The sequence below is a fragment of the Parus major genome, chromosome 2 (assembly GCF_001522545.3).
Source record: "Parus major isolate Abel chromosome 2, Parus_major1.1, whole genome shotgun sequence".
Lineage (NCBI taxonomy): Eukaryota > Metazoa > Chordata > Aves > Passeriformes > Paridae > Parus > Parus major.
This window is the reverse complement of record NC_031769.1, coordinates 122,711,015-122,737,527: the sequence shown is the minus strand read 5'-3', so window position 1 is coordinate 122,737,527 and position 26,513 is coordinate 122,711,015. Positions and strand designations below refer to the sequence as shown.

At 40.6% G+C, this 26,513-nt stretch overlaps 1 protein-coding gene and 1 long non-coding RNA gene across 5 annotated transcripts in view; one reads left to right on the top strand and one right to left on the bottom strand.

Annotated features, from left to right (window-relative positions):
• The window catches only part of ZNF704 (zinc finger protein 704), a 79,459-nt gene extending 67,369 nt beyond the window's left edge, over positions 1-12,090 (top strand). The window contains exons 8-9 of one of the 2 annotated variants that reach the window (XM_015618290.2): positions 640-738; positions 1,400-12,090. In XM_015618290.2, coding sequence (XP_015473776.1) covers positions 640-738; positions 1,400-1,457 — 157 coding nt within the window. In that variant the 3' untranslated portion in view covers positions 1,458-12,090. Of the gene's footprint in view, positions 1-639 lie in introns of both variants that reach the window. The other variant, XM_015618291.3, reaches the window with a different exon arrangement.
• A 4,526-nt stretch (positions 12,091-16,616) lies between these two features.
• LOC117243962 lies at positions 16,617-24,339 on the bottom strand. 3 transcript variants are annotated; one of them, XR_004496149.1, is made up of 3 exons: positions 23,688-23,973; positions 21,209-21,497; positions 16,617-18,187 (listed from the first exon to the last, which is right to left on the bottom strand). It is a non-coding gene; the product is annotated as an uncharacterized LOC117243962 (long non-coding RNA). The 3 variants fall into 3 exon arrangements; XR_004496150.1 differs by lacking the exon at positions 16,617-18,187 and adding an exon at positions 24,151-24,339 and having other exon boundaries at positions 20,528-21,497; positions 23,688-23,772; XR_004496148.1 differs by lacking the exon at positions 16,617-18,187 and having other exon boundaries at positions 20,528-21,497; positions 23,688-23,979.
• Between the last annotated feature and the right edge of the window lie 2,174 nt (positions 24,340-26,513).

Below are 26,513 nucleotides of genomic sequence, written 5' to 3'. Positions count from 1 at the left end.
GGGGCCACAGAGAAGGTGCACACAAGAATGTGCTGCAAGTGAGAGCAAGGGGTAAAACTTCGCACTCGCTTTGTTGTTTTTCAGTCAATGAACTCAGAGCAAACTGCAGATTAGGAGCTGGTAGCTTTTCTCTGCTTTGGCATAGCTGATACCTGCTGGTGGTCAAGGTCTGCTGCTCTGAGCTATTCCAAATATTTTTACCACAGCTCTGCAGCACCTTAGCCTGACATGGCCTAGCCTGTATTGTGGAACAGCTATGACTGCCCATTACAGCTTGGCACTTCATGTGGCCAATATATAATTTACTAATTTACTAAGTCCAGGTTTAGTTGCTGGCTAAAGTCGGGGCTGCATGCTCCTGGCATCATCTCAGGAGCAGAAGAGCAGGCTCAGCAGCTGCTGCAGAAGCTGTGGAAGCCAGGCAAGGAGAAGGCCTGGTCCCTGAGAGTGACGGAGTCATGGCCATACATGTGTCTGTCGCTTCATCAGCTCCCAGCTGGGATGAAAACAGCCCAAATCCTGTGAAAGGCTATGGGTTCTCTGCCTCCTGCACACAACTGGGTTTGTTGTCCTGGTCTTAGGGTGAAAAGCAAAATTACTAAAGCATCTCATTGACAACCATCCCTTTCTCTCTGACAGGAAGCCTAGAGGGGAGGGGAAGAAGTGTCGGAAGGTCTATGGGATGGAGAACAGAGATATGTGGTGCACTGCCTGCCGATGGAAGAAGGCCTGCCAAAGGTTCATCGACTAACGATTGAAATTATGCAGAGGATTTGGGGAGGGGGAGGACAACAGCAGAAGCAGATTTCTGCAGCTGCACTGTATCACTTCCCATTTTCCCCTCCAGTGATGTGGTGTTGGGGGTTTTGGTTTTTTGGGGTGTTTTTTTTTTGTTTTGTTTTGGTTTTTTTTGAAGAGCTTTGTATTTCAAAATGAAGCACTTGTAGCCAAGGAGAAGCACTAATTAAAACCTGTGTGGAGCAATAGAGAAAAAAAAAAAAAAAAAAGCAAAACCAAGACCACACAACAAAATCTGTCTCAGTAAGTGTGGAAACCAGAGCAGCTATTAGTGTTCTTCTGTAAAAGAAAGGAAAAAGTTCATTATTTTGCTAACTCTGTGAGCTGCTTGCTCCCTAGGATCATTTTTAACCATTTCAGTCTTTCTGCTGTGAAAATCTGTATTTGCTAAACTGAACAATTTTTCTTTTCCTGAAACGAAGATCTCTTTTTGAAAGCTTTCTAATAAACACTTCAGAGTCATATAAGCTACAGTTTTCTCAACAAAAGCTGTACTAAGACTGGAGACTGCTAAATAATTCTCCTGATACAAATAATCATGATTATATTTTTGAAAAGGGCATGTGGGGAAGAGTTGGGATTTTCATTTATTTGTTTATAGGAGAAAAGCAAAGCTGATTTTGCAAGAAGGACAAGCAGCACTCTTGGAAGATTTTTAAAAGAGGCACAGACCAGTGGAGTGGAACAAAGTAATTTAAGTACCAAATTGGATTTTGATCCTCTAGAGGAAGAAAAGCAGCGATGGCAAGTCACCAGCAGATACTGTCACGAGAAGGCTGAGGGAAGAAATACAGTGATGCTTGATTGAAACTCACAAGAATATAAGGGGGCTCCAGTAGCTTTTCTTATTACTCTCCCCTTTCTGAGGGGGCATGAACAGTTGGACCAGCACAGCTGTTGCTGCAGGAGGCCTGTGAAGAACTGGTAAATGCAGCCACTAGGATTATATGTAATACCTAATTCAGGGACATGATCCAGCCCAGCAGTTCTGCTTTTGGTTCCTTTTCTCTTATTTCAGAGATTGTTGTTAAGATAATGGTTCGTTCAGCTTTTTCTTTTAAAGCTACTAAGATTTATTTGATGCAAAAAATTGGTAGAGAAAAGAAAATACCCTCTTTCCCCAACATCATCTCAGAAAAAGAAATACAACAGCAAAGGAGCAACATATTTGTGGTAAAAGACCATTTCTTAACTCATTTTGATACATGAATTAACAAATTTCTCTATTTGCAGTACTTGGATTGATTTGGGTATTTCAGTTTCTCTGTCCATTAGGAAGTATACACTGGAATGTGGCAACCTGGTGTTCTGTGTCCACTTGTATCAAATTACTGTTAATTAATGATTATTTTGATGCAAAAATAAAGGAAGGATTTACTAGGAAGTGAATGTATATGGCGAAATAATACTTGCCTGATAAAGAAAACAAGACACCTAAAAAAATCAAAGACTGAAGCAAAACTTTGCCTATTGATAGAGGCATGAGGGGCCACAAATGCCTGGGTTATTTTTTTTCATAACATTTGAACCAACTGAAATTAGACCAAATCTTCTTCTACTTTTTTTTTTTTTTTTTTTAATAAATTATGTAAGCTGGCTCATTCTTATAAGAGGACTTTTAAGTATATAAACAACTTCCTAAAATCTGGTCCAAAGTTCACTTGATAGCTTTATTAAGTGTGTAGCGCTGCTTGTGTCTATGTAAAAGCACAAAATAACAATGCAGTTGTTTGCAATATACACTGTGGATTCCATAGGGTAGCAGTGAAAAGAATTCATAATAGGACTTACTAAAGGTTATCATCTGATTTTCTGTGAACAAGTTAATTGGGCAATCAGGTGCCTAATTTGAGCATGCTATTTCTGCAGTTATTTACAAATTGTGTAATTTACATGCACAAGTGGCAAGATACGCTTGCATGCATGCAATTACTTGATTTTTGCCCAATTGTGCTCTTCACAAGTCACAAAGCAAAAAGAAAAACAGACTCTGAAATCCAGTAAGACCCTGAGATATATACACATATGAGTGTTTATGAGTATTTGTGTGTGTGTGTGTGTGTGTGTGTGTGTGTGTGTGTGTGTGTACATGCAAAACTATATATATGATATAGTTTTAGATGTGTATATAAAATCTGAAATTAACAGGGAAGAGAAAGATTGTTTTCTTTACAAATAGGAAAAAAAAAGACATTAAGGGTCAGTGGATATACACAGGCACTGTATAATCTTCTTTCCTCTTAGTAAAATATGGATTTTCTTTACATGTTGTATTTTTTCAATTTCCACAGTAAAATACCTCATAGTAATTCATAGACATTTCATCTTCAAACACTGGGCTTGCTGATGGTGTACTTACTTAGATAGAGCTTAAAAAATTTGGGACCTTCCCAAGATATTCCTACCAATTTGTTTCCTGCCTTCCATTTTAATAGCACTCCAAGAGTATAAAGCATTCCATAATTCGACTGTTGTTGGACTAAAAGTATTTGCCTATATATTTGTTGCTCACCTCCTTTTTGCTTTGGAGGATTTTTTTGAAAATAATGTATCAGATTGTATATTGTTTCTATAATGTCATGGCATTGTGAGCACCTTTCCCGAGGGCACTTTAAGAACTATTGTAATAGGATTATTCTTTATAAACTTCTGCGTAGAAGAATGGTTTTGTTGCCAGACCAGGTTGCCCTCTGGTACAAATTGGATATGGATTACATAAAGGACTAAAGCCACAAACCATCAAAACTGGAGAGAAAATTGGTGTTAATGAGGCAGAGAACAGAAGGTATTGATAAGTCCTACCAGGACAAAGCCAAATTACCAGTATTTTTATACAACCTTTAATCAGCGGTTTATATTAAATCAGTTTTGGATCTTATGGCTGTGGCATTTTGATTCATAAGTAGGCACTTGCTGAGGTACCATGTCTGAAACAAGGCTGGCAATAGCACAACAGCCTGGCCCCTGGCCACACACAGAGCATTCTGCAGTCTTTGTGCTTTGAACTCAAGTTAACTCATGTTGCACGAGCAGTTCAGCACCTGCCGAGATCCCCTTCGTGATCCTCACACAGCCAGCAAGAACAGAAATGTCAGCTAAGCCTTCCTTCTGCTGACAGTACTGATCATAATAACCTGGAGTAATCGCTTCCATTTTTCACTCTCTTGCTTCTGTGTTGCCTTGGGCTGCGTCTCTGTCCTCCTAACACCTGATTTATCTCACACTCCTGCACTGACCAGTCCAAAACAGTCAGATTTCTTTGTTCTCCCGAGGAAGAGCTAGCCGGAGTGCTGTGGTCATTTATTGGCATCACTACATGCCAGTTCCAGTTTCTTGGTTTCTTTGTGGGAGATAAATCATTGTTTCTGATCCCCCCAGAGAAGTCATAAAGAATGTCTTGAACACATCATGCAGTGTCTATGTGCTACAGAGATTTGAACGTAGGTTCATCTATGTCAAGAGCCAGAACTTGATATAAAAATGTAAGAATCTGGTTTTTTGTTAGTAATATTGACGTTGGTAACAAAAATTGCCAGCATCAGTATCAGAGTGGAGATCAACCATACTGATCCCAAATATTTTTCTTCAGGAGTTTCCCTGTTAGAACAAAGCTATTTCCCTAATTCTTCATTCACCCAATCCTCCAAAAGATCTGGAAAACAAGATAATTTTAGAAGTGGGGAATCTTAATGGCAATTTTTAATATTGACTGTGCTCCAACTGCTCCTCTGTGAAGCTATAGAACATTAAAACTCAGATCATCGTAGTCATAAAAAGGTTTCCACATGAAACAATGTGCCTGATTCTCTAGTGCCTTGCACAAAAGCAACAGGATATACAAGATGCAAAGTGAGTAAAACTTCTGTTACAATTTGCGAGTTTACACTTTTAACCAATACCAGTCATCACCTAGCATGTACCTGTTGGCAGGTGTGAATAAGCTGAGCAGAATGCCTGTCTGTTGGATTACTTTTCCCAAATCCTTAGCCTGGTATGAACATTAGCTATCTAATTATCTACAAGTTCCTTGCAGTTACTGGCTATTGCCAGCGTCACCATCTTTATTCCTTCTCTATTTAGTTTTTCACAATAATGACTAGATAGGCAGCACAACAGGAGGTAGAGCTTTAGCCCAGAGCTCTTGTAGAACCTGCACGATAGATTCCAGCACCATGCAATGTCCCAGATGTTCTTGGCACTAATTTCATTTTGTCATTCATTCTGATCCAGTACATTGGGATGGTTTTCTATTGCTTGCTGTGGCCTGGGACCAGCTGAAATGGCCCCGTTGAGAATCCAGGACAATCACTGTAAGTGTTGGACTACAAAGTGATTTTCTTTCTTCTGCTGCCTGTGAATGTGTTGGAACATGATCTTGGAAGCAGGACATGGAATTAGAGGCTTGCTAGTCCTTTTCAGAGATGTTGGAGGTTGCCAGTGAGGCTTCCTTCTGTTGGTTCAAAGTTAGAGCCATCTGCTGGAGAAAGTTTGCTGCACCTTTTCTTAAAAATACTTTGATACAGAAAGTATCATTTACATTTTTAAAGCCTCATCTTGATCTTATATTCTATTTGATTTTCATGTAAGGTGGTAGCACTCAAACTGAGAGCAGTATGGAGTTTGGGCTTTAATCTGCATTTGTGTGGTTTTTCTAGTAGATAACCAGGCAGGTGTAAGGTATCATAGTGTGGATTTTATTCTAAGTTCAGCAGAGTTTTATGGCACCTTTAGAAAATACTTAGAAGGAAGTCATGGGCAGAAATCAAGCTGAGCATTTAAATACACTCTCTATCTGCTAGATGGGAGCAGCCTTTCTTTGCATCCAAATGGAACTGGAAAATCTTCAAGATTTCAAAACAGCTGATGTACATCTGCAATTGAGAGTGCCCACTCAAACTGCTGTTTCCATCTTGGACTACAGTGCTCTCAGTTCTATCCAAATGTGGGATTTAAGGAGGTGTGTGTCTCCACTTGCAACTTTTTGAGCTTATTCCTCAATATGGAAAGCACTCATCATGTCCTTTGAGCTTCAGACCGTTTGTAACAGCAATGCAGAAAGACCCTGGGAACAGAAGTCAGCCTGTTTCTGATGGCACCAGCCAGGAGAAAGTACAGGTTGCTCTGGTGTTCGCTCACACTAACAGCAAGAATTTGTTCAGCTGATCAAATAGAAGAGAATAGATAAATTTAGTAACAAGCTGGTGTTCTGCTGGCTTGTGACACATCCTAACACCTAGAATGTTTCTCCTTCTGTATTTGAATCTGAATGTGAGATCTCTCATATACCCTTGAGGGAAATAAATTTAGCAATATAAATGCTCTTTCAGCATTAAATCTGAATTATTTAGGTAATTACAATCTAAAGATGGGCTTGAACATTCTAAAACGTTTGAGTGTTGGTATTTACTGTTTTCCAATCCTCTTAAAGATTCAGGTGTGATTCTGGAGTCCTTAACATTGTGTGTGATACCCAGCATCAATTAATATATGATGTGTAATGTCTATGGCCAAATTAAAAAGAAAGTTACTAAAATGTTTGTAAAAAGCTGCCTCTAGAAGACAGAAAAAAATAAAATAGTTGAAACAGATTTCCTCAGGGAACATGAGAGGGTTGTAAAGGCAGGATGTGAGTTTGAGTGGAAGATGTCTAAGTAAAAGATTTTTTCTATTTTAGGCAAAATGAAAAGAGCAATATGTCACTACTTGAATTATTAATATTATAATGAAGTACTAATTGATGAACATGATCTTACTTAATGCTGTAGCTTAGGAAGTTAAAAAAAAAAAAAAGTTAATATAAAAATACAGAAAATTAGCTTAAACCATAACCTAATTATAAAGTAAATCTATACATTTGTGTAAATCTTTTCAGGATCTAGTGTAAATATAAGGGCTTCTTGTCTACAAAGTTGCTTGGTCAAAACATGCTTTGTCTGTAATTGAATTACTTCTTACCAAATGACTTCAGCAAGCAAAAAAGCAGTATGTCAGCATGATATCCTGGAGAGTTGTGTACTGCACTTCGCAAAGGGCTACTTCTATATGAAATTAAAAGAAAACATCACCACATATTTTTTGTCATATATACAAAGGTATCAGCTTCAGTAAATCCAAGGTTTTGAATTGGGCTGTCCAGAATTTTGAAATCCACAAGTTTTGCAAATTCTCCATTTTACTTTGTTTTTACACAGAAGAATCCTATTTGATCCATAATAATCTTTTCCTATCAATTCTTTTTCCTGTGTCCAGGCACTCTGTTTTGCAACTTCCCAAATATGTATACTGAAGTGAATAAAAATCAGCATCTGCAATATTAGCAACTACAAATGTAAATAGCATTGATGTGGTGTCAGAATTTTTAGTATCAGTGTTTAACTGTAGTAATTAATTCTTAAAGTGATCCTAACAAATCTTTCAGGGAAGGGGAGCACATAGTCTGTAAATTACGAAGTACAACTGTACAGACATAGAACTGCTGGTATTACAAGAATAAAATGTAGGCTTAGGTTCATGAGAGCACTCGAGTATGTGTTTACCTCCACTTGTGGAGTTTGTTGATGAGACCCCTCAGGCTCCTAAAGCTTGGCACACATTTTTGAGCTCTTCTGAAATCAGGCTTTGGCAAGAGCAGATACTCCTATAGCTTTGGCTGAAATATGCACTTTGTGGGACAATCTGCCTTTTCCTGGATTTATGCAATTGTGTTTAGAAGACCAGACAATTTACAAAATTCTTTTATTATTATGATTTTTTGCATTGCAGAAGGGAAGATGAGAAAGAGACAAGTTCAGCTGTACATTTCAGCATGTGAAAGCATTGGTTAAGTTTGTAAAAGATGTGTATTTGACATCAAGCTCAAAGAAACTTACTTGAGCACACTGAAAAAAAATACATGATAAGCAGGTCACATTAAATAGATTTTTATTGTTCCATCTGTATTCCCTGTACGCTCAACACTCCTCCAGGCAGCTGGAAGCATAGGAGCTCTGAGTATGCAAGGAAATAAATGAGTTTACCTAAAAACTTTAGGAATACTATGTTTTTAAGCCACAAATGATGTTGCCTATGTGTAATTTTTAGCATTAGAAGAAAATAGATAGTAGCCTTATTAACTAGGTGCAATACTTACAAAGGGCTAAACTATGGAAACAAGTGATGTGTGTTTGTACATCACTGCAAGAATGCACTCTCTGAAAACTGAATTTTATAGCACTGGGATCTTAATACCTCTCTGAAATTATAATGTTGGTTTAATTTTATAACTGTTTATTGTACATTATGAAACAGGATTTGGGAATTCCTGAGAACCAAAAGGAGGAGGGGGAAATAGTAAATCACATAGACTAGTGGTATATTATTTTACATGACAAAAGTAAACTAAAACACCTTTACAAAGCCATACAAATTCTGGATTATTGAAAGAAAAAAAATTCTTCCCTTGGTTACAGAGATAATTTAGTCTGAAATTTCTCTTGATTTGTCTCTTGCATTTTCTCAAAGTTTTGGGGGTTTTTTTGTATTCTGATGGTGAAAACATTCCTAAATTACCAGTATTTGGCTTGAATGGTATTTTGAAAGAGACTTTTAAAATTGAGTTCTTCGTGATAACTATACAGTCTGAATGAGATCATGCAATATGATCTGCTCCAGCTAAAGTAAAGAGTTCATACAAGATTACAGGAAAAGATTGCATTGAAGATTCATTGTTCAGTCATGAGAAAGATCTGAACAATCAAACTAAAAGCTCAAGTCACGTATTTCTTCTCTCCATCTGCACTGTGGGGTTGATGGAATACAGGCTGCCAAGTATGGTGTATCTGGCTATCTCGCCCCTGTTTGGGGTTTTCTTTTTGCTGATAAATAATGAAATACAGATAATCTTCCCATCTCTCTTACTGTTTTTGTCTTGTGCTCCAAGTGCAGAATTAACTGAAAGACAGAAATATTCAGGTCTGTTGAACTGAGACTAGTTTTTTCCCTGTTTGACAGACTTCTAACAAAGGGCCAAAGTACAAATGCAGGGGCATTAGTCAAAAGGAACTTGAGCCAGTCAGGCAAAAAAATTGCTCAGAATTGGATCCCAGTAGGAGGAAATTGGTTGTAGGCAGTCAAATACAGAAGTTCTGTGGTGGAATTTTGGTGTTTTGGTTGTTTTTTTTTTTTGTAAATTACAAGTCTGATAAGAAGTCTTATTACACAATTAAGAGCAGAATGCAGATCACATTGTAACAAGCTGAGCCCTCGAAGCAGTACAGGTTTTCTCAGGAGAGTTCAGTTATTCCCACAAATAACTTCAATTGACAAGGGCTGCCCACACAGGTAATGGTTGTAGAACAAAGGCTATGTGTTTTCCACTGTGTACTTTCCACTGGAATTGGGAGTGTGAAATTGTGAATCTCTCTTTCTGAGGACTTGAGAACTGTGCATTCAGCTTTGTGAGAGGGATGGATACAGTGCACATGTGTGGGGCTCTTGGAAGAGTTTCTAGTAATACCAAAGTGGCAGTACTCCAGATGTGCTACCTAGGGACGGATTTAAGAGCTGTCAGGCTGGTGGCATTCAGCCTCTAATCTGTCCTACTGATACCAGCCCCAGGGAGAAGGGGGTTTCTCAGTATGGGATCCAGGATAGCCAGCCTGTTGTGAAAGGAGTCACCACCAATAGTCCGAGTGCTGTTGGCTTGAGTGCTGCCTTTGTTGTGCCCAGCTTGAGGGAGATTGGTTATCCACATGCATTCATGACATGTTCATAGCACAGAACACTCTTTTAAAGAGAAAGAATCTCTTTTTCAGCAATTAAAATAAAACTGTGAGATAACTTTTATGTTACAGAAAGTTGCTGAATGAGTCACAGCATTGTCAGACTTAACAGGCATGGTTGATTTCCTCCTTCCATAGCCATGCTGCAGCTTCCATGGGGACTCTCTCAGAGCCCTGGAACCTTAACCAAGTTTTTTCCCAAAGATTTGCTGGAACCCAGCACTGAGCCCTAAACCAAATTGGACCCCCAGGTATAGGAGGCTCTTTCCAGCTCTTTCCCAACTCTTTCCCAGCTCTTAGACTTCCTAAGTTAGTGTTTTATTAGTAGACCTTTATAAAGGGGACATTGTCCCATCACTTGCCTCTAGCATTTCTAACACAGCACCATCCACTGTTGTATTTGCAAGGAGCCAGACATTATCTTGGTCAGTCATAGAGTTTGGGAATACTATTTTACATTTAGAGCTCTGCATCCTGCATCAGAGTGCAGTTCCACAGCAGGTTAACATGACATAAGCTTGTGCTGCTGTTGAAAAAGCTCTTCCTACCCTCAGCAGAGATGTTTCTAGAGAGAAGTTTCCTGAGTTACTCTGGCTTGAGCCAGTCTTACAAGTGTGGGTCTGTATAAAATGCTAGATAGATTATGGCCTGCTGGGTCTGTGCTCCTGCTCTTTCATGGGGCAGGCATGGTAATACTGCCTTTATCCCACTCTGTCTTGTCTGGAGTCTCATTAAGGACCTGAAGTTGCACATACCTCTACAGCATTAAACTTGGGACAGCTCCACTTATGGCTGGTGGCATTGATTTTGATATGAAATTAAATATATAGGGGAAAAGAATTAGATCAATAATTGTACGTGCAATGACTTAAGACCGCATCTCAACTGTGTCATGATTTTGCAAAGCAGATATTGGAGGAGTTAAGGGACATGAAAAACAACCTTACTGGACCTTGTTCCTCCCTGGAGCCAGTCGAATTATTCACGGTAATCTCAGGCCTGTAACGTTCATGAAGGGGGTGGGAAGTCATGACCTCTGGGCTGCAGAGAACCAGGGTATGCTTCTTACCCAGACATGGTAACAATTAGGAAAGATCCTCAGCTGCTTTGCTAGTGCAGTTTTTCAGCCTTTTTTTATTACAGCATCAATTTAATAATGATGGGAACACTGGGCAAGAGATAAAGGGTCATCAGGTAATTTGAAGGAAGAGAACCATCAGCATCAATTGCACTGTGGTTTTTTTAACTCTGAAAAAGCAGGCATGTTTTCTTGTCACTTGCTCTTCATGTTGTCTCATGTAAGAAAAGCATTTCCATCATAGAAGGGGCTGAATTTAGCATAGGGTAAATAGCTGTAGGAAACTAAAAACCCAATTGCCTAGTTTTTATAAGTAGGGGATTTCTAAAATACTCTGCTTGCAGAAGACTGCAGTCAGTATTTGTAGCCACACATCCTTTTTTCTTGCCTCAGTCACAAAAGAGAAATACCTGCCTACATACATTGTACTTTGTTTCCTATCAAATCTTGTTTAAGACAATATAAAGTTCAAGTTCTTTTTTAAATATATTTTTTCTGAATTATTATTTTTAGAATCAGAGCATTTCCTCTTTCACTTCAGTGTAAAATTACTGAGCTTTAATTTTGCTTTGCCTTGCACTTTATCTATTTTTTTCACTTTTTGGGCCATGTATTTTTGATACAGAAAACGGTAAAGGTTTTATTAATTCAGTTTTAACTTGAAATTAACCATGAAACTAAGATGTTTTTATAAAAATGCAAGTTCCATAAAATACAGTAAATAATCTGTTTGGGTCAGAGACTTTTTTTAATGATGCATTGAAAAATATTATAGCTTCTGAAATAATTTATCATTTGGTAAGTTCAGTACATTAATGGATATCATGGTTTAAAGTGGAATATGAATGAGGATGAGACAAAGTTCTAGACAGTAGATTTCCTTATATGCAAAACCTGCATTAGTTTAATTGATAAAGGTTTTAAAAAATAGCCTTTTTTAATTAATAGGCAAGTTTAAAATGCCAAGAGCTCATAGAAATTTGGAAGTGAGTTTAACTTAAGCACCCAGGGGCTGTTTCTCCCTGTGCTGACGCAGTGCTGTGCAGTGGGCAGCCTGTGAAGCTCCTGGGCTCTGCAGGGGCTGAACTCGTGCTGGTACAAGGCACCAGCAGGAGAGTATGGATTTTCCTGCTTTAAACAGCAGCTCTCCCAGCTTGCAGGCCAACTGCCAGGTTGGCAATAGTATTTCCATTTATTTTTCCTGACTTCATCCTCTCTAGTTCTGGGAACTAGTGTCCTAAAGACAATCCTTTTGTTCCTAAGTGAATTAATGAACTCATCTTCCCTCTGGTTTTGATGTTAAGCTTACAGCACTCACACTATTGCATGTAGTTTATCTTAATTTGTAGAGGCCAGTTTCAGCATTTTAAAAAAAGAAAAGCTACTCTGCCCCAGCACAGAATCCTTTCAAATCTTATGGAGCATGCTGAAAAATAAAGACCTTTTTGACTTTTACTTTGTCCAAACTCTTAATTCCAAATCACAGGAAGAAAAGTGGGGAAAACAAGGCACATGGTAGTGAAGAGAGGAGAGACAGACAGCGATGCTCGTTTCCTTCCCAGGGTGAACCATTCCTGGGCTCCCCTCTCCCAGGCTGAGCATGTGTGGACCATGCACAGCTCAGAAGTCATGTAAAATCCATCCTTGCAAAAGCTCTTAGTTGGCCACCTCCCAGAGACCCCAATTCCTTTTCAGAGGCTTCCAGACATTCTGCTCGTTTCTACATCCATAGGTAAAAGTGAAAGCTACTTGCTGCTCCAATAGCCTGTGTATAGTTTCACCTGGGACTGCAAATATATCACTTTGCTGTTTTTAATCAAGCTGCAGTTCTTCCTGCAAAAGGTGGGCATGATCCAGATATTTGTGCGTGCTACTAAGCTGTTGTGTCCTTGCAGGGACCACCGGGAGTCCCTGCACACTGCCAGTGGTGTGCAAGCCTTGTGCTTAACATCAGTGGTACCTGTGCTGAAGAGAAGCATGGACTGATGTCACCTGTCCATCTCACCACAGAGATGAGGGCTGCACAGCATGGCTGAGCTCTTGGAATTATAGGGCAAATTAGGATTAAACAGCTGAGGAGCAACAGCAGTGACAGCCCTGTCCAACGTCGTGTTCTGTCAGGCAGCACAGATGACAGCTCTGTGGCCCGACTGGTTGCTGCATTTTCCTGTATGTTTGAAGGAAGGCTTAGAAGACTTGCAGATGCTAATCCTTCGCGGTCTGGTTTGATTGTGCCCTCTGGGGGCAGCCTATGGGCCGGCACAGCAGTTAGATAAGGGGCTTCCACTGACGGTGACTTAGAGCAAAAAACTTTCTTGTAAGAAGCAGGTGCTTTTCTTATTCTTACAGCATTAAAAACATACAACAAAATGCCACCATACAGACCTTTGTCAAATCCTCACAGTCCCCTGTAGCACCAGCAGCTGGGGAGAAATGAAGAATTCTGAGGACCTTGGCCATAACTCAGCATAAAGCCTCTGCAGTCCATGGCCACTGAAAATGATTTAGTGCTGGATCAAAGCCATCCAGACTTGGGCCCTCCAAAATTCCTCTAACAATTTTGCTGCTAGTTCATATGAAAAAAAGTGTTAAAATCTTTGTGTCAGCATACGAGTCGATTCTGCCTGCTGAACCAAGATTACTTCCAATGGACTTCAGATATTTTGAGAATCATTCTCAGGACACTCCAAACGTTTTTGAAATGATAAACATTTGCAAAATTAGCAATATGCATATTAATGCCTAAAAGTTGATGAAAATAATTGAGTTAAGCCACTGAGAAGGATCTGGTTGCACCTGAAATGTTAAAGAATGACTACTGAATTTGTGATTTGCTAAGCCCGAACTCATGAGTTTTATCAACACACTAAACCAGCTTTGTACAGAGTAATTTTATAAAAATTGAGAAAGCTTGTTTTTTTCTTAAGTTACTCGAGTAGTTCAGGTAATGAATAATTTGTTTCTGGTCAATGCATTTTAGAATGAGAAAATCTCATCTTGCACTTCTAATATTCATTGTTTGTATGGAAAAAGAAATCTCCACTACTTTTCCATTTCCCAGGGAATGATCAGTTCACTAAGCAACAGACAATGTTTCTTGACTTTAGATTGTAAAATATGCTTAGATAAATTTACTCTCCTCCATGTGAATCTGGTTATCTGATTCTTACTTTTTTCTAGCTTCAAAAATGCTTTTGTGCAGTTTTCATAAGTGCAGTTGAATAAAAATTGCAAGGAAGAATCTAAGTCAAATGCTAAGTAAAAATCAAGTACATGAAACAAATGTGGAGATGAAGTATCATGAGAAAAGTCAATCCATTGCTGAATTAAATATTTATAGAGCATTGATTAGCAGAGAGTACTGATCTTTGTTAAAGGTACATTTAGAAGCAGACCACTGTGTCACAACTGACAAAGCAATTTTTCTTTAGAAAAAGTGCAAATGGAAAAAAAACATTAAAGCAGATCATTTAGACCAATATTTTCTCAATTCAAGCCCATCCTGCCTGTTACATTACTGTTGTATTTTCAGGAATGCTCAGGACAACAGACATTCCTCACTGGAAGCAGCTAGGTTCCAAAGTGTCAACTAAACAAAAGTGAGCAAACTCATAGGATTTTCTCAGCACTAGCTCAGCTAACTAAAGACCAAAAAAACCAAAACAGCAAAAAAGCACTACTCACTACTGAACTAGAATTTTAGCAGTTTAAAAGAACCATGTTTTGATCTAGTTCACACACCATAGCTAAACCCAGGTTTCTGTTAGTTTGCTTCTTGTTTGTCTTCTGGGGCTTTTACTTCTTAACAACCCTCAAAGCAGGGTCCGTCATTCCTGAGATGATCACCGTTGAAAAGGAATCTCTTGAAATCCTAAAATACATGGTTAGAGAAATAACAGACTTCAAATGAAAAACTACTTCAAATTATCTCAAAAAAGCAAAAAGAAACGTAAATTCTTTATTTGGGAAATGCCATTCAGCTACCATTCTCCCAGGTTGTGTGTTTAACTGACATCCTGTAGCTTTGTCAGCTCACATTTTTGTTAAAAGCAGATGGTGATTAAACTACATAGCAGAGGACCTTCCTTTGGTCTTTGTAAATGAATGTATACATACAAACTATGCATTTTCACACAGCTGCATACTGTATCTTGAATCACTTCAACTTTTCCCCTAGCTTTGAAACCCCCAAACTTCAGGAGCTGAAGATGCTCCCATCTCCTTTGGCAGATATTTGTCTCCTGTTTTGTTTCTGCTCTCCAAAATCCTTAGATGCAGGACAGAGGAATGCTGAGCTGCACAGCCCAAGGAGCAGAGTGGCTGGGGACCTGTGGCCAGGTCAAGGGCCTTGCTGGCTCTGGGGGACCAGTTTGGGCTCCCAGGCCCAGCATGGCCAAACACAGAGGTGTGGTATCTGTGCTCCCTCTGCCAGAGCTGCTCCAGCCCCAGCACCTCTTGCACCCCTGGACGCTGGGGTGGCTGAGCAGGGCCAGCAGCTGCTCTCACCCAGGCTCAGGAGGAGTTTGCAGCCACACTCAGCCCAGCTGTGCCAAGGAGAGGCCTCTGCCCTGGGCGTGCAGGCACCATCCTCCCCCTCGGGACAGCCTTTACAGCCATCCCAGCAGCTTGTTTCCTTCTGACCTTCACTTCCCCACAGTGCCCTGCAGCACTTGGAGGCTGGGATGGCTCCTCAGGGGTTGTGGTCTCACTGCTGAGACCTGCTGCCCCAGGTAATGCAGCGCTCAAAATGCTCAGCCCTTCATCCTGATCACTGATGGACTTCAGGGCTGGGATCTGCAAGGGACGAAGGATCAGCTTTAGTGTACTTTCTGTTGGAAGGGAGCAGGAAAGATGGAAAATGGATGTCTTGTTCTTGTAGCTGGTGTAATTAAATAAAGGAGAAAGATACTGCATGCAACATTTCTTAAATTTTGGGTTGTCGCTGTAATACACATCAGCCCAGTCTACTCAATGAATGAAATGTGTTTCTTACTCTTTACCCTACAGGAAGAAAGACCAAAAAAGTAGAAGTAATATCTTTGCTTTAGACTAAAGCAAGCGTGAATTCAACAACAAAGATTTTGTTTATATGCAAACTGTTTAAATATTTGATATCAGTATGAAGGCAGTCATATTCTTATCCAGAGATTTGCACTCATCTAGGTTATGTTAATTAAAAAAATATTTTTGCGGTATGTATTTGTATTTGAGGGGCCAAGTCTTTAATTTTATATTCTTTACAAGAATTAGTGTGGCAATTACGTTTTTTCATTTACTGAGCTACCTGCCCATGCTAGTTGCTCATTTGCATAAAGAATATTTCCACTACTTCAGAGGTTTTTGGGTGGTTGTTTTCAAAAGGAACCTGCCCCAGAGGGTTCCAGAGGATTGTCCAGAGTGAGTGGGAGGCTCTCTGGAGCAGCAGGTCACCCTTAGCAGGATGTGGCCTCTCCCTGCAATGGACACACATGGATGGATTCATTTCCCTGCAATCAGCAACTGCCTGGTGGGCCTGGGTAGCTCCAGCTGCAGTCCCTCAAATCAAAGCTCCAGCTGACTCTGTCAGTCCTTTGCTGTCACTTACTATCACAAAGTTAACTTTTTACAACAAGAAAGAGCTTCCAACTCTGGCACTGATGGAAATACTGAATACTTTTAATATATATATATATATTTGGAAAGTATTTGAACAGTGTTTTGTCTTTTTTTATACAACTTTTAGCCAAATAGAAAAATTCTGATTATTACTTCTGTGGATACCTGTCCACCTGTAAATAAAGTCATATATTCAGGTACATGAACCTGAAGAAAAAAATAATAAAGACTGTTCAGGGGCTATGCGCTTTGCTAGCTCCTGGTTCCTTTGTACATAAGAGGTAACTGTTTAAATGTTGGGTGGGTTTTTTTAATTTACTTGTTGTTCCTCTAAAGAAAGAAGAAGAAAAAAAAACTTTTGACTTTGTTTTCTCTTTTCTGAGTTAATACAAAGATTTTCTAACTTTTTACTGCAGAAATGGATTAATACCTGGTGCTAAGTGAATGTGAGTCAAACTGGCCATAGCAGACACACCAGTTAGAATGCACTTTTCCTGTGGCACACAATGTATTTTCTCAGAAGGGACCTTCAAAGGACTGTCAGATGTTTACATTTCTTCTTGTTGCCCCAAATAGTTTTGAATATTCAAATAACTTCCAAAAATAAAGTCACGGTCCATTCCTGATGCGACGAATCCTTACATTTAAATATCTACAACAGCTTTGTACAAATACCATTTTAGAGATAGTTGAAATATTGGGCTTTCATACTTTGTAATGCTTTGATGTGACAATAAATATGCTGTTGCTATCTAGTCTAACCTCATTGTAGACCTGTAACTCCCTGTTTCTGGTTATGTCATGAATTGCACTGGCTTGAATTCAGCCGAATACTGACTGTTCAGCTAAAATATTCCGACTGTTATGATGTCCACAAAACATTAATTAAATGCACTTGTATCTGACTACCGTGGAGTATGTCAAATTATTCATGTAATAAATCCTTTGTGTATAAGTTTTGTTAGTCGTTTATGTGAACTTCAGTTCTTTCACAGCCATGAATGCCTGTGCATCAGCCAAGGACCAGCTGGAGTCAGTCAGTGATAACCTTTGCATCGACTTTGTTACCAACAGGGCTCATTTCCTTCCCTTTCATCAGAGGGCTGATGTTTACACACTGTGAGCTAAGACACACAGGGCAGGGATGTTGAATTCTAAGTTTTGCCCCTGTGAATTTGAAGTTCAGCCTTTAGCTGGGGACTGTGGTTTCCCACTCGCAGGCTCACGCTGCTCCTCCTGATGCATTCTGCAAGCAGCACTTCCCCTGTCCTGCTCTTGCCTGGCAGCCGGGGAGCAACCTCCCTGTGCACAGCAAGGGGCAATCCTGATAGCAGAGGATCGTTTGGCCAGGATATGCCTTTCCCACAGTAAAGCTGATGAAGCTTCTGCTTGAAACTTGCAAGCTGGAAAGGCATCTCTGAAAAAAGGAGTAGTTTCTTGGGGGAAAAAAAAAAAAGTATAAACTAATACCATTCCTGTCCAAATTCTTGACTCCTAGCTTTGTTAGGTCATATTTTGATTTTCCTTTGGCTAACGCGTTCCTACCTACTGCTGCAATGCCAAGTCCGATATAAATAGCAAGTCTATTAAACTTAATGAGTGGTTTAATCACTTCTTGTGCCCGCATTTTCCTCCCTTCCAGCAGCACCTCCTCACCACACACGTGCGCACTCGGTGCCCTCTCCAGCCCAGGAAATCGCTGAGCGAACCTGTTCTCTGAGCCAGCGGCGGAGCAGCTCTGGCCCGGGGGCCGCTCGGTGCAGCCCAGCAGGAGGTGCCGGTGCCGGTGCCGGTCCAGTCGGCCGTGTCCCCGCCGTCCCCATCCCGCAGATGCGGCGCTGCCGGAGCGAGCAGCGCTCCCTGCAAGAGCCTGCGGTCCCCACAGCCCCGCTCCTGCCACGCAGGGACTCAGCTGCCTGGCTTGGATCATTCCAGTCGGGAATCCTATGGCTGATTCCTGTAGATATAAAAAGGAAGGGATTTGAAGTCATATAATTACCAAGGAAGCATTTAAGTGATATTTCAGATTAAATTCCACTAATTAAATGCCACTTAAAGAGATAATAATCTCTGCTATAATTGATGTTTCTGAAGACAGATGGGCCGTCTTCAGAATTACATTTCTCATCATGTTTTCTACATTAAAAGGATCCCATTTTAGACCAAAATCCAATACCTGTGCTTCCCTCCCTCCACTCCTGCATGGCTTCATCTCTTTTTGATCCAGTTCTGCACTAAGACATTACTAGCTTAGGTGCAGTTGGTTTAGAAATACTTCACAACCTCATGTACCTCCCAGAGAAAATTTTGAGACAGAATGATTCAGTCACTACCTGCATCAGTAACTTCCTCTAATCTCATTCCTTGTAGTAAAATAATTCACTAGACTCAAATTTAGACTTCAAATAATCTTAGCTGCAAGAAAACAATTTCTGTTTAAATGACCTCTGCATTTTGTATTTTGCATGCTGCCATCATCTTGCTTTATGCTTCTACATTTGAGACCTGTTGTCCAAATGTGGCCTTACAGAATCATTATGTTACAATATTACTTCTATTATGCTATAATATTACTTCTGATGTGAGGTCCTAATGGAAATCTGCTACCCCCAAAACAACTTTTTAGCAATGCAAATGTCACTTAGAGAACAATAATATTATTTTGGTGCCCTTAACCAAACATATTATTTTCTAGTTTATTTGCTTAAACTGCCAACTGTTTTCTCCCTCTCCCACACACTCATTTCTATGATGCCAAGAGAAATATTTATGTTATAAAAATTATTTGAAGACTAAGCTACACTTCTCTTTTTGGCTTACAAAATAAAAAGCAAACATTATGCTAAGATTTATGTTCTAAATTAAACTTTGGAGAGAAAAAGATATTTGCACCTTCCTGAATTATATTTCCCTGTTTATGTCCAGAAGTGAACAGACACAGCTCTTCTTTTCTTTTTTTCTTTTACAATTTCTGGAGAAGGAGAAGAGTTTTCAAGCCTATTTATTTCAATGCAAGGCAAATGACAAGCAAATTTCTCATTACTCTGTCTCAGCTTTGCCTCGTGACACCTATTGTAAAAGCCTTGCTCTGAGACAAGACTTCACTGTTTTTTATCCAAGTTGTAAAAAGCCAAGTTATGGGTGGTGAGAAAGGGAGGAACCACTGCCAAGGACTGGATTAAACCACCAAGGTTGTTTTTAACCAAGAAAATGCCATAGCTCCAAGTGTCTTGTCTGACTCTGACAATTACTAGTTCACCAAGCATTCATTTCAGTATTTTTCAGTAATATGTGAACATTCCCCTTTGGCTATTGGCTAAAAGCAAACTTACCCATCCTTCCCAGGCTTTCAAACTGTTAGCTTTGCAGGCTTTTTAGCTCTCCTTCTAAATGCTATGAGCAGTATGTATATATATATATAACAGATACATGTGATAATATATGTGTGTGTATATATAGTGTGTGTATATATACATATTTCAGAGATGCTTTCCACAAAATTAGTTTTCATAGTGACAGCATCCAGAAAAGGGAGGAAAAACTATGAACTAGCCCTTCTTGGGAAAGATGAGAATAAAAATATGCGCAGCCTAGAACTGCATTACAACTCATACCAAAAGCAACGCGGTACTCTCCACGTTTATTGAAGCAGGTGGGAACTGCACAGTCTAGAGATCAAGACACATTTTTTCCACGCATCCAGTGGAAGTAAAAACTTATCCCGTGCTGACCTCCTGTGGTACGTAAGGAATCTGCAGTCGCCAAAAATAGTAGCCAGAAGTCAACAGCATGGCGAGGTCGGAGAAATGCTGGTCCTCCAGTCCCAGGCTGGGAACACAGTGAGCACGTCCCAGAGGACACACATCCCACACTCCTTTAAACTTTGGTGTTTAATCCTTAAGTGTACAAAATCCTACATCTTACCCAATACTTAACATGGTGAATTAATCAGGTAAAAACAGCTCCTCAATTTGAGAAGGATTGATCTAAATTCCTTGCAAAGAAATATGAGCAGCTTTAGCTTGGAATCTTGTCCTTCATCCTTGCAGGTTAGAGCTGTGTTTGCATTATCACCAACACTGATTTATGTCACTGTGCACAAGGCACAGAGCATCCCTCTCTCACTACTTGTGGTTGAGAGCATTTGACTAATTAATCTGTGGAAGGCCAAGTCCTTTGTTCTGATACCTTTGCTGTTGTTCCATTCCCCACCAGCACGGTGCACACACAGCTCTCTCAGGGAGGTGATACACATGCTCTGCATCTCAATATTCACTCCTCTAAGAGCTTGCTCATGTCATTCAAATCACTCATTCCATTTAGGGTTCAGAGGATCAGAAAACGTGTCAGTAAGTGGGAACCATGTTTAACACCATCCTTCAGTGGTGAGCCCATTTAAGGTCACAGGAAGCAGACACTAGTAGCTCTATCAGGAATGAACTAAAGCCTGAGGGCCAGGACAAGAACAGGATTATCATGTTATCACCACACTCTCAAGTTCAGTTGCACTAGGTACCCTTTCATTTTGGTACACCTATGCCTGTCCCTCTAGGCCTGTTTCCCCCTCCCTGGGATGCACCTCAGCTACTCTCCAGATGATGCAGGGCATTCCCTCCCCTCACAGACACAAGGCTCTCTCTTAACAGTGCCCATACAAGTGTTCAGTAAAAAGTGGGCTCTGAGTCCTACCTCAGAGGAAGGAACAAATCTATTCCTGCAGCCTTGCTCTTTTGTCATTGGCAGAAGAAGCACCATGTATAAAGCAGGCCTTCCCAGTGCACCCTCTGAAACCAGAGCACACTGAGGATGCCTTCATCTTCCCACACAGCTGGAACTGCTACTCAAACACAAACACAAAATCCTTTCTAGCTGCAGATCCTGTGCTTTAAAGTCCCACCCCCTCACAGTGAGCACGCAAGCCACCCCCAGAAATCACTGCCAGATATGCTTTTAAGTCTTTTTCAGGCCATCAACACACCTTCTAGCCATCATAGAGGAGAAACTGGCCCTTTATTTTTGCTTCTCATGATTTCTCCCCTCTTCTGTGCTCTGGTGTCTATCAGCATCACTGCTGTTACTTCCCGTCGTGCCTGCGGTGTGAAGTCAGTGAAGTGGTGACTCACATAACCAAGTTTAGCCCGAGTTTTTAGCCAGGGCTGACCAGGCTTTCTACAGTGCTGTAGTGCAGAGATTTCTGCTTGGACACTCAAATGACATCCTCTTTAGAAAAGGGCTGGTTCCTTCCTTCTGGCCACAGACCTCTTGACCTATGAAGCCAAACAGGATACAGAAAAAGGGAAGGAAGGAGGAAGGAAAATGTTTTTTACTTCCGCAGCTTTGGTACAAGCCAGAAATTTTCAAAAACATTTTCAAAACCCCACTCCCAGTCTGCTTCTTTCTTGGGTTCTCCTTTCTTTAAATGTTTGTATTTTCCCCCAGAACGGTGGTGAGAGGTTTTGGCATTTCAGGCTGAACTTAGACCATTTGGCTCACTACATGGGCTGATTTTCTGTGTTCCTCCCTCTGCTGGCTCTGTAGCTTCCCAAAGTCAGCAGCAAAATGAGAAGTGCAATCCCTCACCGAAGATGTTTCGTATTTAGAACCTACACTTGACAAAGACATACCCTGCACTGCTACCAGACATGTGGAGAGAGGCAGAGTGGGTATGGTGTCAGGGCAGGGGAACTAGAAAGCTATCAGAGGAAAGCAAGATGAAAGTGGAACGGAAATGAAGTGAGTGATAAAATAATTCTGTTATATAGGAGCAAGCCAGAAGGATCAAAGGATCTCTTTTATTTGCATTTTATCCTCATTTCTGTTCCTTGCCATTTCCTTCCTCTGCTGTATATTATTATCACCTCTATTATAAAACTTTCTGGTTGCTTGCAATTATTCCCCCTTTAATCTCGTGCTAGGCTCTTCCTCTTTGATCCATGCCTTCTTGCCATATGACTGATTGTGTGACTGCTGCCTATATATGTAAAAACATGCATTTATTTCAACTTCATTTCCCCATCGTGTCTCCAGTTAAGTTGCATGTCCTTTCTCCTTACCTCAGTTAGGCTTGATTCAGCTACCAGTAAAAATGTTGCAAATGGAAAGTTCCTTCTAATGTCTTCATTTTATTTTTGCACAAGTTACAGTTACAATTTTATACAATAAAAGAACACAACCTACAGAGAGGAATGCCTAAGTATGCTCTTCATGGAAAGGCTAAGCAGAGTTCAATAAAGAGATAAACCTGTGGCTGGCAGACCCTCGATTCTTTCTCTCTTTTTTTTAACTTCTGAATAAAAACACCTTTGTTTTTTCTGTTCACTCCCTTGCCTCCCTCCTACCAGCCTCGCCTCTCCTGGGATCCCTGCTTCCCCTATCCCCACAGACCAGGCTTGGTGGCAGGGCTGAAGCATTCCCTGAGATGACAGGGAGTTGAGCAGAATAGTCAGAAATGTCAGAATAGAGCAGAGTCAGCTGGAGAGTCGATAGGGAAGATGCTCCTTCTCCCAAGGACAAGCCAGGGTTGCCTTCTCTGGTGGGAAGCAGGAGGCAAAGCAGAGCTGCCCAGCCCAGCCTGGCCCCATCTCTCCGCAGAGGGAGGGCAGCTCCCACATGCCTCTCTCTCACAGGGCTGACACCAGGCAAGAACACCTGAAGCCCTATGCACCTTTTCTCACTGGTTTTAAGTAATATTATATAACTGTAGGAAATCCTTCGAGTGTATGAAACACACTGGCCCTGGATGACAAGAAAATCTTATCTTCAATCTTCTTCTCTAAAGGAAACACAGAAGGAATGGCCTGGATAGCCTGAAATAGTTAACTACATGTATGTATTCTATACTTATGAATGTGGTAAGGAGTGTCAAAAAATACTAAACTCCACAAAATATTTAAGAAGCTTGTAGCATGAATATTGTTGATTAAACCTCTCAATTTTAAAAGATACACAGAATATGATGGAAAAATTCTTCTTTCCCTTGTTCACTGAATTCCTGACAAGCACCTACAAATAAGCACCCCAAGAGCTCAGGGGGGAAAAGGAGCCACTGAAAGGAGCCACAAAAAGGAACTAGGAGAGCATCTAAGCTGTAATTTTCATTCTGGTTTACACTAATCTTCTGTGAAGCAACACATCTTCTAGAAAAATCAAGCTTATATCCTCTGTGAGCATCTGGTCCAGATGAGCAAAATGGGAGCAACCCCATGTTGTCCTCACCATTCCCTTCCTTGTGAAGAAGAGAGTTATTTGAGATTCTAGGAGAGCAACAAGTGATCATTTTGTTTTCTTTCACGTGAGTTTTGTGCTAATAAGCACTGAACAAAGCATCTGCAGAGATGATTGACAAAATTAATTTAAGTTTCTTAGCTTTAAGAGGCAGCACTGCCTCTCTGGAATTAAATGGGACTGCGGCTGTTTCTTATATTGCTCTGTATTCAAATAAATCCACTAGTACTTACACAAAATGCAGCACCTCATTATTTTGTATTCTTAGATCACAGCACAACCTTGAATATTTTTCCACTGCCAGCCTCACAGGTTACACTGCAGACACACAAATGATTTGCATGTTGTTGCATTAGAAAAGAGACCTCGGGATGTTGCTACCTCCCATCCTTCACTTGCACTATTCTCCTTAACACACCATGCAGTTGATGCAGCTTAGCCTTCTCTCTCTTTTAAAATCTTTAACAACTGTGAGTTAATTGATGTCCCCTGTGTTCCCTGGTGATCAATTACAATCAATCACACAAGCCCCACCCTCCAGCCCTAGTCATTAATTATATTTCCCTCTTAGGAATATTCTTCATATTTTGTTGAAGATTCTAACATCGAGAGCAAGAAACTGGATCTTGCTCTGCAGAACTGGAAAGCCCTGCACTAAAACACCTTTGGCAGCTCTAAGTGTCAACACCTACTCACCACGTTGCATTTCAACCTTCTCTTTAGTAAGGTGCATTAGTCAGACTCCTGAAATAAGTGCCTTCAGGGCTTATTTTCTGTTCTTGTGGTTCTCCTTTGAACTCAAGCCAGCCTGTGCCTTCCCAAAACATTAACAACTGTGGTAATAAATACATCTGATAAGAGTTCACAGAACATTAACATCAGCAGGCCAACAAATGGCTACCAAGTGTTGGAGAGCTTTATGTGCTGGGGAGCATATAACAGAGCTTATCACAGACCGGGGAGGCTCTTTAAGACCTCCAAAGGGCAGTTGCCCTCCTGGGGAGTGTGGATGGGCACAGCTGACATGAATTGACTCACAGGGCTGCATATCCCAGCCTCAAAGACTTCAAAAGCTTCTAGTTTAGGAGAGGAATATATTGTTTGTCTCGGTGAATCAAGTTTCTTACTGATTGACCAGAGAGAAAGAGAAAGAAAGCCTGACCGGCTCTGATTTGGTTGTTTTATTTTTGCTGGGTAATGGTGTTCTGATTTCCTAGGCTTTAAGACAGAAGTAGTGTTTTATGTGCATGGCTACTGAAATAACAGTGGTAACAGTTATATTATATGAGTGGTCAGTCTGCTAGTTCACAGTGTGAACGAGAAGATGCAGATAGATGATGGGGCTGAAGCCAAAATTTGCGGAACACTGATGAAATGTGTGCACACATGTAGTCTTTGTCTGGTGTGGTGATGTGCTTGAAGGAGGAGAGGCAGATAGGTTAGGGGTACTTTCTGCTGTTGCTCCCATGAGAAGTGGCCTCTGGGGTTCTCTGCTCAGCCTGCACTGTGTTGCCAGTGCAACATAGAAGGACTCTCTCAGGTCGTTCCGGCAGTTTGGATTTCCTGGGGTGTCGGAACTTTCCAGGCAGCCTCCTGCCACCAGGAGCCCCAAGTTGTGAACCATTAGCAGAGTTCTGACTCGGGTTTTGATGCTTTTCTCTTCTGATCTTAAGGTGTGATCCAGAGTGTGTGGTGCTTGTTTCATCAGGAATCAGGTTTCAGAAGCAGATGTAAGGGCTTTTCTTTTTTCATAGATTAAAGACTCAAGGCTATGCTTGGTCTTTTCATATGCTGTTTGTGTTTCATCAGATACACAAAGGCTATCCACTATCTTCTTGCTGAATTGTATCTTAATCACCCAACAGACTACATGGCAAGCTCTAGTGGGAAGTGAATAGTGGACTGTGTCTAGTTAAATCTGCAGAGAGGATACAGACAAATCTAGTGTAATTATCCAAACTGGAAGCTGGACAGAGCTCGAGTCCATGACTCCTTGTTACTTTAGGTTTCATCAGGGAGAAGGGGAGAGTGTGCAGGCAACAGCAATCCCTCTGTCCAGAAAGGAGGCTCTGCAGTGTGTACTGTTCACTTGCTGACTTCAAACACTGTGTCAGAGCACAGGTACAAAGGCTGTGGGGGAGAAGGATGCACATGGACTTCAGAGGAAACACTTGGCTACCATAGCTCTTCAGACAGACAGATGGGAAGAATTACTGAATTCTCATTGTAGGGATCTTAACTGCAGGTGTTGCTGGGAAATTCAGTGCAGCTGTTCTAAGGCACAGGCAAAGACAAATTGAACAAGTGATATCTCCGAGGTACAGACAGCAGTGAGGTTCTCTGAACAGGAACTGACATTTCTCATGACATGTGACAGAAAATGAAAATACAGGTTTTATATGGTGAAAGCCGCGATATTGAGGACTTCTGCTTCAATTCCACCCATCATTTCTCTGCCATTTAGTCTATTTTTGACTAATTTGGCTTCTTGCAACTTCTGAATGGTGCTGTTCAACGTCAACCCTTCTTCTGAGACTTTATTTTTATTCTGAGCTGACAATTTGTGGCCGAGCTGATTTTGCTCTTTCACAACGGAGCTCTTTTGCTTGTACTGCAGATAGTACTCAGTGACTGGAGGGGATTATCAACAGTGGGAAGAATCAAGTTGGAAGTGACATTTCTGTCCAGGAAAACTATGGTAGACATGAATTCAATTTATAGTAGTACTGTTCAGTAAACATTTAAATACATTCTTTCCTAACCAAAACTTTGAAGAGTTGAATCTGGGTGTCTTTAGTCTACATTAAGGTCCATAAACAAGGGGATAATTGAAAAACATATGACATTTTCTAGCTGCTTTAGAACTTGCACCAAAACAAATTTTTATAGGAAAATGCAGCTGTGAAAAAGTTGACTCTTTTTTTCCCTAGAAGAATGAACTATTTGATCAACAATTTCATCATCTTATATCAAACATATCTTGTTGGAAAACACAGGAAACAAGTTTGGGATGTTGGTTCTTACCATGGTGGGGTTTTTTTCCCCTCCACTGCATTCTA